Genomic DNA, 15,343 nt, shown 5'->3' on the forward strand with positions numbered 1-15,343 from the left:
TTGGAAATATTAGCACCCAAAAGACAAGTGAAAGATATTAATTGAAAAAACAAGCAGTTTACTGGGATTTTGCATAATCAATAATAAATGATCAACACTCAATAGACAAATCTTATTTACAGCATAGGTTGCTTGAAATGTACAGTCGTTGGTAGTTGGGGTCGATTATGTAACATTCGATACTAAGAAACAACCGAGTTGGAGTGCATTTACACACAAATGAGAAAATAATGTTTCATCATATGGCTATTTTGGATGAGCACTTACTATAACCTGTACAATAAATACATACAAATGAATGCAAGGGCATCCAATTATTAATATGAGTCGACTGTGGACAGAACTTGACAGGATTAGAGTTGGTAACAAAGCTCAACCATGAACGATAAACAAATCAAACTTCAGACTCCGGTCTTCAGCCCTGTGACTGCGGGTGAACAGAAAATTAAAGACTTTCAGTTGTTGTTTAGTAAGATATGATTACATCTACAATTAAAATCTTTATTTCAGTATACAGTTCAAAATAAAATGTACAATTCTATAGTTACATCATATAAACAAAACAAAAAAACTAGTTAAAAGTAAAAGTGCACTTGCAGAGGGAGACAAACTCACACAATGCCAATTTTTTTTTTATGCCATCTGTTTCTTGAAATCCTATTCTCACTCGTGTTTGCACAACTCACCACGTCTCTCCCTTCAGTGTGCTGACTCACATGAGGTTCGGTCTGCTGATGAGAAATACGTCTGTTTTGATCTCCTCTCGGCTGCATCAGTGTGAACTGTTCTCAGTGGTTCAGACAGAAGCAGTGCTTTGACTGGTAACAGTAGGGCAATGTCAATTCTCATCCAGTGGCAACACAAAACCATACAGTCAGTATTACACAGAGAGAGGTAACCATGTTTGAGTGGAAATTCCCTGTTTGTCTTTGGGGGGGACGCATTCTCTGCTCGGAGGATGAAACATCTGCGTTGGCTCGACAAAGTTGGGAATATTTTACGGCAGAGTGGAGCCAATTCTGTGCTGGACAGCAGGTTAACATTTGGATTCCTGACTATTATCAAGATGCCTTTACAGCCTTTTGTGATTAAACGTCAGGCCTCTATGAGGGAACTGGGTGGGTGGCAGCACGGCTTTCTAAACATGGCACTGAGGAAAAAACCAACTGTGGTTTCCTGTGATGTCCCTTATGCAGTATGTGCACGAAGAGCGGTGTGAATCCAAACAATGTCACAGAGAAACGTCCCAGCAGATGGAGAAATAAAATGTTTTCGCAAATACCGATTTGGGATCAGAGACACAGGGACTTTGACATAGTGCAAATCTGATGACACAGCTCTACAGACTTTGGGGCCTTTGGATTAAAATTAAGAGCAACAATTCTCATTTTCTGAGCTTTCAACCTGACATACAGACTTGTCATACATGTTCCAAAAATGGAGTGACTTTTCACTGGAAATAATATTCTGTAGATCCACAATATATCAAAAATACTGTAAAACCGCAGTATATCACTAAGGCTAATACTCTACATCATAACAATGCACTTAAGTAAAAAAAAAAAAAAAGGAAGAGGTTCCTGGGTTCTACATCAGTGTGGACTAAATGTTTTCATTTCCAGATCAAATGAGAAGTATTAGTGGCCAAAAACCATGGAAACACTTGTTAGGATTTGAAAATCTGGTCAGGTTAACTTGAATTTCAACTGTTTCTAACTTAAAAAAAAAAAACTGAACTTATGAGAATTACAGTAAATTAAATAGATAACAAAAAGCTAAAAGTCAATGCATGCCTTCATGAATGTTAAAACTTAAACCTGTGGGTCAAACTAATCATGACTCCAGTCTGGATAGCCTAAACAGTGAATATGCACAAAAAGAATAATTTACAACAGATGACGTGCAAATGCAAAAAGCAGTAGCTGTTACCGAAACCAGGGTGAAATAACAGGGATAAAACAACATTAGGGCAGCCCATACACACAACCCGTGACTGGTCCTTGTCTGGCAAGTAACTGAGAGATGTATGTTTGAGGAGGAGGATTCCTCGTCTTCATCATCTCAGTGCGTTTACACCGAGGGGTTACCCTGTCCAGACACAGGTGCAAAGATTTAAACCCCTCGGGTAAGAAGTGGCTCCTCTTACCAGAGGTCTGGGGTTGCAGTGGTCTCCATGACCACTCATCCAGGTGATCCAAGGTGTGTGACACGGTAGAAAGGAGGTCCACACACACACACCAAAAAACACCTGGTGCTGAGATGTGGAAAGAGAAATGAGATCAATGATTTCAATTAAGCATAACAAAATAAACCACGGGTTAAAGCTGCAGTGTGTAACTTTAAAATATCAACAATTGTTCCTTTAATTTAACACAATGCCAAATGAGGCCATACAATGTTGAGTATTCTCAGCACAGTTCCTTTTGCCTAAAACACCTAAAAAAGGCATACCCACAGTAAATGTAAAGCTGTTCTTGAACCATTTGAAGAAGTTCTGTTCACAAAGACTAAACACCAAAAGTTACATGCTCATTAAAAAGTACCAGTTGCAATCTGATTTAATGAAAGCATCCATCTGCAGACTGCAAGAGAGGGGTGGAACCATAAGCAGTGGGCAAAACTTCAAATTGTCCAAGCCAAGTTAGCAAAATAAAATAATAAAAATAGATTTATTATGATGATATATTTTTAAGAGGTTATGTTAGGGTTAGGTCACAGTTAACTGCAAACTGCAAGAGAGAGTACAGGACTATAAGCAGGTGAACTTCAAGTTGTCCCAATCTCTTGTAGTTACACGTGTTTAAGTTACACCCCTGTCCGGGACTCTGCAGACAGACCCATCTCTTATATGAGGACACACCACTGACCTGTAGGGGGTGCCCTGTCTGTATGGGCCTGTAGGTGGGTGTGGGGCTCCGACCCCTAGCAATTACACTGCTGCTTATTCTGCGTGGTGTTGCCCCTCGGCTGTCGCAGCTGCCTCAACGACGCATCTCCGTACTGGATACCTGAACCCATCCTCTCAGGGTCCAACTCACCTTTGAAAAGCAAAAACATGATGAAAACTGTCAGCAATGCAGACACATGCGAGTATTTGTCCTGAACGGGGATGTGCTACGTACATATTTTCTAAATCATTGACTAATTTTTTGGGGTGAGCATTCCATTGAAGAATTTCATTGTTAAAGTGCAACTCTCCACTTCAGTTTGACAAGCTGACTTAAGGTAGATCCTCAGAGCTTAACGTACCAGGACCCTAAGTAAACACAAATAAACATCTGCTTACTCTCACAAATGCTCAAACTCTTACACAAACAAATGACATGTACCTGAATCTATCTTGTTGAGGATGGTGCGAGCGCACTTCAGGAAACCCTCTTCGACATTCTCTCCCGTCAGAGCACTAGTCTCTAGGAACATCAGCTCTTTATGGACAGAAAAAAAATATCCAACAAACAATCAATAAGAACACAAGAACCAAGCAATACAAGCAAATAAAGACTTGTGCAAATGAGTTTGCGATAAGTTACCATTCTCCTGAGCAAAGCGTGAGGCTTCCAGGAAGGTCACCTCTCTATCTGCATCCAGGTCTTTCTTGTTGCCACACAGGATGATGATAATGTTGGGGCTTGCCAGTGTCCGTGCATCTGTCAGCCAGTTGGTCAGGGCATTATACGTCTCCCGACTGAAAGACAAGGATAACAAGATGGAGATGAGGATTTGGGTTCACTCTGCAATAGAACTGGGCAATAGTTCACCTATAATCATTAATGTGACATTATATCACAATAGTTAGTGATACTGATTTGATCATCCCAAGCCCTTCTCTGAAATACGTCACGCTCATGTTATTTTCTATCAAAAGCCTGAAGAGTCTGTGTGATGGAGAAGTCACCAGATGCCTCTGTGTTTGCATGGGTGAATGTTTTTGCATATACAAACAACCAATGTCGTATAAACAGAAGTGTGCGCACATCCGCTGTCCCTGTCTAATGGAGAAGTAGCGCCCGTATTGCAGTTTCTCAAGGCTTTAAATTAGTCAATGCACTAATATTTCAATTTATTAACTTCATTTGTGCACCGTTACTTACCTTCCTTGAATAATATCAAGAAACTAACACATGAAAACCCAACTAACATTTATTTAGGTTATTTCCAGGGCTTAATATCATCTCCCAGGTGTAGTGCAAAGACATCGCTGAAGGTTACTACATGCTCATTATGAAGTAAATATTGTCATAAACCAAAAAACTAAAAACAAAAACATTTAAAACAATGTACAGTATTTAGTCAGGACAGAGTTGAGTACAGTATATTCATTTATTTTATCTTACTTGAAATATTTCATTTGTGTACATGAAAATTCACAATTTTAATGGTCCAACATTTTTTTTATACCACATTAATAAACACAGTTGTAGCTGAATGTTAAATCAGAATGGAGAAAGTAAAAAAGTAGGCCTGCTTAAAGCTAACTTGCTGAAAATAGCCTCTCAAAATTACATGATTTTATGAGAGTGGGCTGCAAATTAAAGTAAAAAAAAAATGTAATTACCTAACAAATCTTATTCAACACAGTTGATCACACAGTGGAACAGAGAAAGGAGAATTTCATTGTAGAGATAACATGTTATTTTTGACCCACGTCTGACAATAAAGCAAGTCACACAACTTTAATGGAAACATCTTGGCATTGACGCCATTGGTCACCATGGAAACAGAACCCTGGTGTCCATGGTAACATGAGGCCAGTGAGGTGAGCAGAAGGGTGCAGGTCAGCGGTGTGAGCAGTGATATGTTGAGCAGCTGCTCTCACAAACACATGATGACACAACTCCTCAGGCATACACAAGACTGCTATCTGGTTCACACGTTCTCTCCTGCATCTACCTTCCTGTTCATCTCCCTGCGTAACCTTTTCACCTGTGAAACCTGATACATGTTTCCCAGACTCCCACTGACACTCTAATTTTCCCATTTCCTCCTTATTGTGCTCACTCGTCACTGTTTTCTTCCTCAGGTGACATTTTCTGTGATGGACTTGTGTTTCCTCTGCCTGACAGATGGTGTCTCAACATTACAACTCCTGCCACTCTGCACTCATCCCCTCTCTACTCCAGAAAAGACCATACATTCACACAAACTGGATCAGATTCCTCGTTTTCACAACCACTGTAATGCAGCCCAAAACTTGTCAAATAAAAGTGTGTGATTGAGTGGATTCTGGTATTCATGTCTCCTTCTATTATTAAACATTATAAACATAGAGCCACTGCTGTCACTGAATGTCAGAGAAAACTGGGAGATAATATTTGTAAAGCCATAACCTGTAGGTAATATGACTGTGTGTATAAGAACATTATGGAGAAGAAGAGGAATCATTTGTAAATGTTGATACGGAAACACTGTTTTACCTGGTGATGTCGTAGACGAGGAGTGCTCCAGCTGCTCCTCTGTAGTAGCTGCGTGTGACTGAACTATGGAGAAAAGAATCATCCATCCACATTATCGTATCAACCAGAAAAATAAAACTAAAGATTAAGAAACTTGTTGCTTTAGTTGTCAACAACTTCATCAGCGTGGACGTATGCTGTTGTTGGAATATCCATTTTCAAACATCAACCATGTGTTCTTGGTAATTGGTTCATTAAAAAAAGTTTGCCAAACCCTCAGCAGCAAATGTCTTTTACCGGAATCGTTCTTGCCCAGCGGTGTCCCAGATCTGCAGTTTGACTGTCTTTCCACCAACGTTCACCACTCTGGAACCAAACTCTACACCAATGGTGTGGTTGGAGTCCTGTTTAACTGCAACAAGAACATATTAGATTTTATTCTAAGATTATGTGGTTCAGTAAAAAGATGCCTCTACCATATGCCCAACAGATGCACTAGAGACTTTTGACTTGATATCAAGGTTTATTGGGGAAATTGCATGTAGCAGCTGAATATTACCAACTTTACCCTTCCTCATGTGTGATGGAGAACCTATGTAGTCTTCAGTTAGCATCAAAACTCAAAAGACATTTCATTTAGCCATTGAGAGCAATTGTAAAAACATGGTGTTCAAAAATGGCAGCCTCTGTGGCGCTGACTTGACTCCTGATTCAAATTATATTATAAATTATATTTTATCTTTATTTCAGTAAATACTACACTGATCACTATTTATGAAACTACCTACTTAACAGCTTGGTTACCTCTATCTTTAGATAATTTAATGCAGAGCACTGTGGAGTCATGCACTACATCTTGCTGGTTTAATAATTATCCACTGTAGTTTGACTACACACAGAAGTTAACCGTGGAGGAAACAGAATGTATAACCCAGAGTAGAACGATATGTGTGACCATGTCCATTTGGCTTTAAAGAAGGAAAACTTACACTTGTTCTCAATAAACTGATGGAGAAGGCAGGATTTACCGGCTCCAGCGCTGCCAATCACCAGGAACTTAAACAGGAAGTCTGAAAGCAGAGGGGGGATCAATGCAACATCAACAGTCACAGGAGAATCGGAGAATCTCTTTGCACTTCCTCTCTCAGAGACAATCCTTAGCTTTCCTCTTAAACCCACAGAACAAGTACACCACAGTATTCAGCAACCTTAAATGTGTCGATTAACCACATGTAATCTGTATAACTTACCCACTATGATTATAAATTAAATATGCATGTTTATCTGTGATGGAAATGAGTTGGTTTGAAGCCTTGTGGAAGTGACAGCACTTGATAACACATGTGACTAAAGCAAAGCCAGGGCTTTAGCGTTATTAAACATGGTTTAGTGAATCACACAGAGATTGAACGACCACAGCCGGGTGGTTGTAAAGATGCCGTTTGATAGTGTTGTCTCTTGTCGTGCAAAGTACAACCTCAATGACGCATAATATTATATTGAAGGACTTGGGGCCCTGACCCTGCAAGACAAGAACAGACAGTCTGTCTGTGTGTGCAGTGACCAAAGATAGTGTAAGAGACATTTAGATATGAGTGTAGGCAGCAAAGCAGGATCCATTAGATATGAAACAATGTGATAGCTGAGAGTAAGTGACGTAAGTCTGTCTGCAACTCACTATTTCACTATTCTTTTTCAGAGATTGTTTCAGAGCAGAAAAACTGAATAATTTTGGTTTATGGACATTAACAAGACATTTGGGAACATTGCTATTTCCAGGTTTGGGAAACACAATCAACATTTTTCTAAATTTTCTGACATTTTACAGGCCAAACGAGTACTCAATTAATAAAGAAAGTAATATGCAGATTAATAAATCATGAAAACAATTGTAAGTTGCAGCTCTACTTCGTATGGATGGCCTATGCTTCAGCGAGTGCCTGCTCTGCTTGCAAATAGAGCCCGTCTGGCAAATGACTAGTCACCAGTGTTAAGATTAAGAGTACCTGTTGACACACAAGGTTAACACAACAGTAATTGAAAAAAGACAGGTGGAGGAGATCAACCTTTAGTTATTTCCTGACTGACATTCACCCTAAGTATGCCAGTGCTTTTCAAGGCTTTTGAGAGTACACTTCCATCGCCAACAGCCCAACACACGGCACCAACAGGTTCAGTTCATGTTGAAGGGGGTGTTTTCTCAAGCTTCACAAGCTATAGGACAAATACATGGTAATAGAACAGCAATGTAAAAGGTGCCAAAACCAGCACTAATGGTTCTGCATCACCCGTCAGCATTACACCTCAACCACAAATTGCTGAGTTTGACTCAAAGGCAAACAGATCTGTTTTAAAAGCCTGCCTCAGCTTTTCAGCATTCCCTAACATCACATATATTCCCACTGGAGATCCAGAAACAACAATTAAATTGTCAATATGTCAAAGTAATGAGAAGGGAGGAATATACAGTCCTCTAAGAGGAAGCCTTTCAGGCTACTGTATTCTGTACATATCAATGTCAAATAACAGCTGAAGAATTACACTCATGCTGATATCTGCATTCACTTACACTGTGACAACATTAGAACACTTATCCAGAGCTACCTGAGGGTTATGCTTGTCTGGTGTGTCCTCTATCGATTAATATCACAAGGTTGTTACACTTCAAGTTACTGTGAAGGATTGCCCTGGTGGCTTCATTTGTGTACTCATCACATCAGCACAAGACACACATAAAATACTGAAACTAAAGAAAAGCTCAAGATTTAATTAGTACAGTCATAATGGCCAACATCATTTCCAAGCAACACAACTGTCTGTTTTTACATACAGGATGTGGATGAGCAAAAACTTTGATAACCAATTAATATATTCACCAATATATGGAGCAAACACATTATAAACATTAGATTATCTGGTCTATTTCCATGACCAGATAATCTTAACATTAATCAGATAGTAATTTGGTCCCTGTGACCCTCATGTAGAGGATAAAGTTACAGACAATGAGTGAACCTAATACAGTTCCCAAAAATCCAAAGTACCAAGAAGTGAAATATTTTGTTAACCTCCATGCATCGCAAAGAAAAGAAGGTAATCCTTTCAAGAGAAGTTGGATTCAATGAAAAATTCATGCAGCATTGATGTTCAAAATACTTTTCCGCCACTGGCCCAATAAATGGTTATAACAGCTTCCATTAGTGTAGGCACGTTTACACAAATACTGCCCACTGGTATGAAGTTTCACACAAGAAATGAGGGAGACATGGAACAAATAAAAATGGATGGAAGGGGTGCGACAGTAGCGAATGATGAACCGATGGTGTACAATTTCAAAACAACTAGGTCTATGGTGATAAACCTACTTTGGAAGCACCACTATGAGGCAGAGTCCTGACAGTGGAAATTCTCATTCTACTCAACTAAATTCATTACCAGATGCCTTTCACAAATAAATCTGAGATGGTGTATATGTTGTCTGATACGACAACTTTTACTGATATAAAAAAGAATAGTTATACAACAGAGGCTCCGACTCGTTTACAGAACTACGTGTCACAGCTGAGCCTGAGCAGATGGTGGTGTGAAGTCAAGCAGTGTCTTCACAGTAAGTTCACAGTTTTGTGAAATCCACTGCTGGGAAGTTAGTAAGTCCACATTTACCAAAACATGCATTTATATGTGTACAATATTGTCTGATATATTGATATGTTCTCATCAATGTTTGCCCCATAAGCTTTGGTTGTGCTGTACTTACATACACCAAGGAGGTTATGATTTTGGTCATGCTTGTCTGATTGATGTTTATTTATGAGCACCACAACTAACGAAGTAGAAGGGGAATTTAGATAGGATTTTCTGGGGTATATGTTATGGAACATGCAATAAAATAATAGATTTTGGTAGTGATATTCAAAACAAAAGTGGAACAGCCAGGGAGATGAAGAAAGTAGGAAGGAGTACTTGGAGTCTAGGCATGCTGCAAAGAGAGAGGTGGCAAAGGCTTATAGTGAGGCGTAAAGAGGCTAAGGAAGGAGATCATTTGGCTAGACAGAGCGCTGGAAAACATGTGCAGCAGGTTAGAGTGATTATGGCCAGTAAAGGAAGAGAGTGTTGAGAAGAAGGAAGGAGTAATTTGAGGAGCTGGTGGATGTGGAAATGAGAGAAAGACAGATGGAGGGGAGATAGTGCCTTGGGAAGTGCAGAGGATTAGTAAGGAGGATGTGAGGGAAGCTCTGAAGAGGGAAAAAAAAGTGTAAAGTCAATTGGTCTAGATGAGAAACCACTGGAGGAATGGAGAGAGTGCAGTCCACTCTTTGACCAGATTGTTTAACACAGTCTTGGAGAGCATGAAAATGCCTGGGGAATGAAGAATTGTAGTGGTACAGACTTTGGGTGGAGACGTGTGTCAGAGGTGAGGGCCGTTTAGCACACTAGTGCTCCTAAACAGCACTGCTGTGCTGTACAGTAGTGCTGTTTAGGAGACAGGAGGCAGAGCTGGCGGTGGCAGAGCTGAGGATGTTGAGATTTTCATTTGGGAGTGACCAGGATGGACAGCTTTGGAAATGGAACAGCTCAGGTTGAACAGTTTGAAGATCAATTAAGAGAGACAAGGTTGAGATGGTTTAGTCACCTGCAGAAGAGGGATAGTGATAATACTAAAAAATGATCAAGCTGCTGAAGAAGACCACAGAGAAGGTTCATGGATGTTGAAGAGGACAGTTTGTGTAACAAGAGGACACAAGGTATACGGCAAGATGGAGGCAGATGATCGGCTGTGGCAGCCCTTAATGGGAGAAGTGGTGATATTCCAAAAAAAAGTTGAAAAAAGTTCTGTGAGGGGCACTGGTTGTCAGTAGTTCTCACACAGCGGTGCAACCATGTCTCCATTTTCTCATTGATTATGTATAAACAGCTGCTGCTGTGCAGGTAAATTAGGGATGATCAGTCACAGCGATGTGACTTCCTCAAACGGGCCCTGATATTAAACCTTACAAAACAACGCACTTAGACTAAAAACAAACAGTCCTTGCAAGCTCACAAGGTCAGTCCATCTCCCTCATGTTCAGCCTTCTCGGGTAAACATAATGTTTGCATACACATCCTGCACTAATCCAAGTTAACGAGGCGTTCTGTCTAAAGTTTGACTAAATTTCACCTGACGATGTGTCACCATCTGTTTGTTCTTAGTGGCCGTTCAAGGAAGCAACGCACGCTCACCATGATATAACACAGGTGCCAGTAAATACAACCAAAGCACAGTCAACATTAGAATGTCAATTTGCATGAAATGTCAGCAGCAGAGGTTGTTTATCACCACTGCAAAACGCAATACACGATGAGCTGGCAAGTTAGCTAGCAAGCTAACTAGCATCGTTGCTAAGAGTCAGTGTAACACAGGACATTACAACCCGCTGGCCGACACACACGTACCGTATGTCTCAGACATGTTGAGCCTTGCTGTGAGAAGGACCCAGTCGGACCTCTTTATTGTTGTCTTGGTATATTGACAGCTGTGTGCTCGCTGAGTTCACACCTCTCCAGGGTGTTTATCTGCGATGCTCGCTACAGATTTCCTTGATCCGCTTCGACCACAATCACTTGCACTACGTGCTACGTCATTCGCCGCCTGGCGTGGCGTTCAGGTGTCGTTGGGAATTGTGACTTTTTTATTATTCACACACAAAAAATCACTACACCCCGGGACATGTAGATAGCTTTTTTGGAAAACATAGAATCAATTAACCAAAACCAACGATTCAGCCAGCCACAAGTGATGCTTGGGTCATTGAAAGGACCAAAGAAAGAACATACTACAGCTAAAGTTAGCCCCAATGTCCCATGAAATACTTTAGTCAGGCCTCTCACATTAGCAAGGTAAAGTAAAATGAATGTGTTAGTGTATGCACAACCAGATATCATATTCATCCACACAAATGTATTACTTTGATCTAATTTATCAAGTATTCACTAGCTTATGCCCAAAATGAATTTGTGATTCACATGTGTTGGAAACCGTTAGTTTACCTATGCAAAATAACATTAGGCATTAGCACAGGCCTGACCAACCCATGGCTCCCGAGCCAAATGCAGCTCTTTTCCTAGTTTCATGCGACTCTTGCGTTCATATCAAATGATGTGTTTGTGGGTTGTTTTTTTCATGTATATGTGTACGCATGTTTGCCTTAGTTCAATATCAATATCAAACCTCATCGTTGAGTAAACAATTTGTGTCAAGTTCGCTCTGAAAATGACAGGGACGAAAGTTCACAAGTTCTTTGAAATAACAAAAATGTCTTAGGTTTATAAATGTATTTTACACATATGGATTATTTGTCAAATAAACAATTAATGTACAACAAATGTTGTGATCAAGAAGGTGGCAGGCAAAGACAAAAGGACATGAGGAATTAATTTTTGTGAGACAGCATCACATGTTATGTGGTGGCTCCCCATTGTCAATATACCAAATATTATCTATGAAAAGGGGTACATCTAAAAAATAACATACTCTAGCTTTTTACATTTTATTTAGTATATGTCTTGCTATGTAGCTTGTTTCTAGTATACAAGTATATACATTTATTTTAAAAGTGTCTGTAGGTGCAACTACAAACCACAAGGTGGCAGTCAAAGACTGAATTTTTTGAGAGATGGGCAGCGTCTAACCTTATTTGATGTGCAAGCTCAACATGTCAAGAAACAGCATGATTTTTTACGGAACCCTGTTGTATTTTTGTCGCCCACAAAAAGCAACCAGTCTATAGTATAGTATATAAACATCCAGTGTCAAAATGTGTGGTAAAGGGAGTTATGCATAAATCTGGTGTCTTTGGCAAGCAAACGACTACTTTCCTCTGGAAATAATTGCTCAGAACAATTTCCTTTTTTTGTAGGTTTCAGGAGAATGATAAAATATCCTTCGCTTGCCCTTTGCTTATTCATTCATCACCTTTCAATACACACACAAAAACCCACTCAGAGCCCAGGGTGTGGAGTGCAGGGACGCCCAAGGGCAACAGGTGATAAATAACAGTCTTCCACTCTGCTACTATCTCTAAGAGTTCCTCCCTGCCTTTGTTCTGCTTTGGCAGATCCCCCCATCCACTTCAGTCGTGTTAAAAGCCCTTTTCATAAGATTAAAGACAGAAGGAAACACAAAAGCTCAACATCGTGTGGGGGCACGGATGTTTTCCTAAGGTGGGCTACAAGAAATGCTAGCCTCAAAGGTGTGCAGCTCTTCCGTTACGTGGGTGTCTAATTGTTTCTATGTCCTATTTTTCATTCTAATGTTCACTGCAGGTGTCATCAGAGCATCCACTTGTTTGGACTGCAGAGAAAACAAGTTGCATGTCTGTGACTGTGTATGGGTTGTTGTTGTTTGGGGGATTTTGACCTTGGACTAACAGTGCGGACTGTAGCGGCAGAGAGGCCTGCTGGATTCACGTTTACTTTTTAAGACATGTCAAATAGAAAATAGCTATGCGGGGAGGGGAGCTCCTAAAAACAGAAATCAGACCCTTTCATGTTCAGTCAAGACAGTTTTCAACCCATGATGGAAAATGTGTTGGAGATAAGCACAGAGGGGAAGCCCTGCATAAACCCAACAACATTCACAATGTTTACAACAAACAATGAGGATCATTTGACTTAAATCAGCCCTTGAGACACGTGAGATTTGCGGTTGGCTGGTGGCATCACTGAAAATATGAAGGTGTTTATCACATCACGAGTGACAACCTGCTGTATAAGAAAATATAATATAATATAATAAACAAGACTTTTGTAAAGGCAGAAGGTATATCATTGAATGGACTTTGTTGTGAGCATCCCAGTGACTGCAGGAACACAAGAACATTGAGAAATCACAAATCTGAACGTCAACAGTGAAGTCAGTCAGACTGAGGCGGTCACAGGCAGACACAGTGTGACATGGAGTGGGGAGCAGAATGTACCATTTTGTTTCAAGGTGTATTTATGTAAATACCCACTCGACATGGCAGTGATTGAGCAACTGTTTGTTTGTACGCTAGGCCCGCCACTGCAGTTTCTACCCCACCTCACTGTGTTCTTCACTCTGCACTGCACACTGAGTCAGTAAACCCCAACATATTGGCACACATTAGATCAAAAACCCCTGAGGCTGTTTGAATCACACTGAAAGCAAGTGGAATGGGAGCCATATGTTAACAAAGGGGAACATCAGTCTCTGAAATGAGTGAGAAGAATAATGGGGCATCTTGTGAAGTCATATGGAGGAGACAGGTCTGGCCTATCATGTTGCCTTTAGCTATTCATAGTTTAGATCGCTTTCATTTTTCACTTGTGACTTGTAATGCGGTGGCTCCCCTACAGACAAAAGACTACAGGCTATACTACATTCTATCTATGAAGATCATTAAGTGGAAACCATGCATATATAATGTCCATGTAACATAGTTGTATTGTGTTCATGTCTGTATTTTGTTAAAATTCCAGTGTGGAAGAACTAGTGACATCAAATGCTACTTGAGTAGCATTTATGTCAGGAGACAATGTTGGCCTTCACATACCAGAAATTGATTGTGTAATAAACTTCTGCTTCAGCAAGGCCCTTTCCTTAAGTACATATAAACATCTAAGGCACTGAATTTTTTAATTATTATTTTCAAGTGATTGAAATTGTACACTCATATAAACATACATATTTATTTTTATTTTTTTAACATCTCTTGACATTAAGTGATTTACTTTGACATGGATCTCATGAGTAGATTTCTAGTCACAAATCATCTTCACTCCTAATGTCATTCACCAAATAACAACATGCATTATTTGATTATCACATTATAAACCAGTTAAATGGTTTGAAAGACGATATGGAAAATGTAGAACATCTTTTCCTAATGGTTACTGTAGCAAGGAAATTGGGTTGAAATAAGTGAACAGTCATTTATAAATAAAAAATACACTCACTAGCCACTTTATTAGGTGCTCAGGTCACCTTATAAAATGTAACGTGTCTTGAGAGATGGTCCTCTTGGTTATAATTTGAGTTGCTGTTGCCTTACCATCTGTTGCCAAACCAAAGTTTCTCTGACCTCTGGAATAAACAGGGCATTTTTGCACAGAGAAGTGGACATTTTCTCTTTTTCTATTTTCTCTAAACCCCAGAGAAGATTGTGTGTAATAAAAACAATTCAGAGTCACTTAAATCACCTTCCTGATGCTTGTTTTGAACCTCAGTAGCTCTTTTTGACCATGTCTTCTTTCCTAAATACACTTAGTTGCTGCCGTGTGATTGGCTGGTTGAATCCAGTATTGGTCGTATCAAGCAGTTAAGTGACCAGTGAAAGCAAATTTTATATGTGTTTATTGGGGTTTTTAAACTCATATTTCATCACAGGGAGAGTAAATTTAGATGTGTTAAACTTGGGTCAGGACCTACTATGTTAGTGGAACTAATCTTGCTGACCTCTCCACTGGCAGATCACTATCTAAACTCCAGCAGCTTCCGCCATACATCTTTGACTGTCACTTCACAAACTCACCTCTCTTCACCTCCAAACCATCAGTACTGCTCTCCTTCCACTTTTCACGCCACAGCCTGGAGGAGAAAAGGATGTTGTTATTTTGGTCAGAAACCTTTCCTGTAGTTCTTTTCTCAGCTGCAACTTTAGTTTTTTCACATGGAAGTAAAGATTGAAGAAAACTACCACCAAAAAACACATTTCACCACAGAGATTAAGCCTTGTTAAGGCTGAAACAATTAATCAATCAATTGATTATTAATCAATTACTAAATTAATCGACAACTACTTTAAAGGCGACATAGAATGCTTGTATCACACATATATGTTAGTTATGGAGGTCTACTTACATATATTAACTTGTTTTCATGATTAAAAACCTTCTAATCGCTGGAAGTGACGTAATAGATAGGCCAGCTCTCAGATACACAGCTCCCCCTT

General features: G+C 39.8%; 1 protein-coding gene across 1 annotated transcript; it reads right to left on the reverse strand.

Moving 5' to 3' along the window:
• Positions 1-37: 37 nt before the first annotated feature.
• rab4b (RAB4B, member RAS oncogene family) lies at positions 38-11,011 on the reverse strand. The gene is made up of 8 exons (XM_044031922.1): positions 10,827-11,011; positions 6,383-6,463; positions 5,691-5,805; positions 5,415-5,477; positions 3,531-3,685; positions 3,330-3,425; positions 2,868-3,038; positions 38-2,254 (listed from the first exon to the last, which is right to left on the reverse strand). Exons 1-7 carry the CDS (start codon positions 10,840-10,842, stop codon positions 2,923-2,925), a joined length of 642 nt encoding a protein of 213 aa, XP_043887857.1. The 5' UTR covers positions 10,843-11,011; the 3' UTR covers positions 38-2,254; positions 2,868-2,922.
• Positions 11,012-15,343: the final 4,332 nt, after the last annotated feature.

This window comes from Solea senegalensis, linkage group LG8 (assembly GCF_019176455.1).
Source record: "Solea senegalensis isolate Sse05_10M linkage group LG8, IFAPA_SoseM_1, whole genome shotgun sequence".
In the NCBI taxonomy this organism is placed as follows: domain Eukaryota; kingdom Metazoa; phylum Chordata; class Actinopteri; order Pleuronectiformes; family Soleidae; genus Solea; species Solea senegalensis.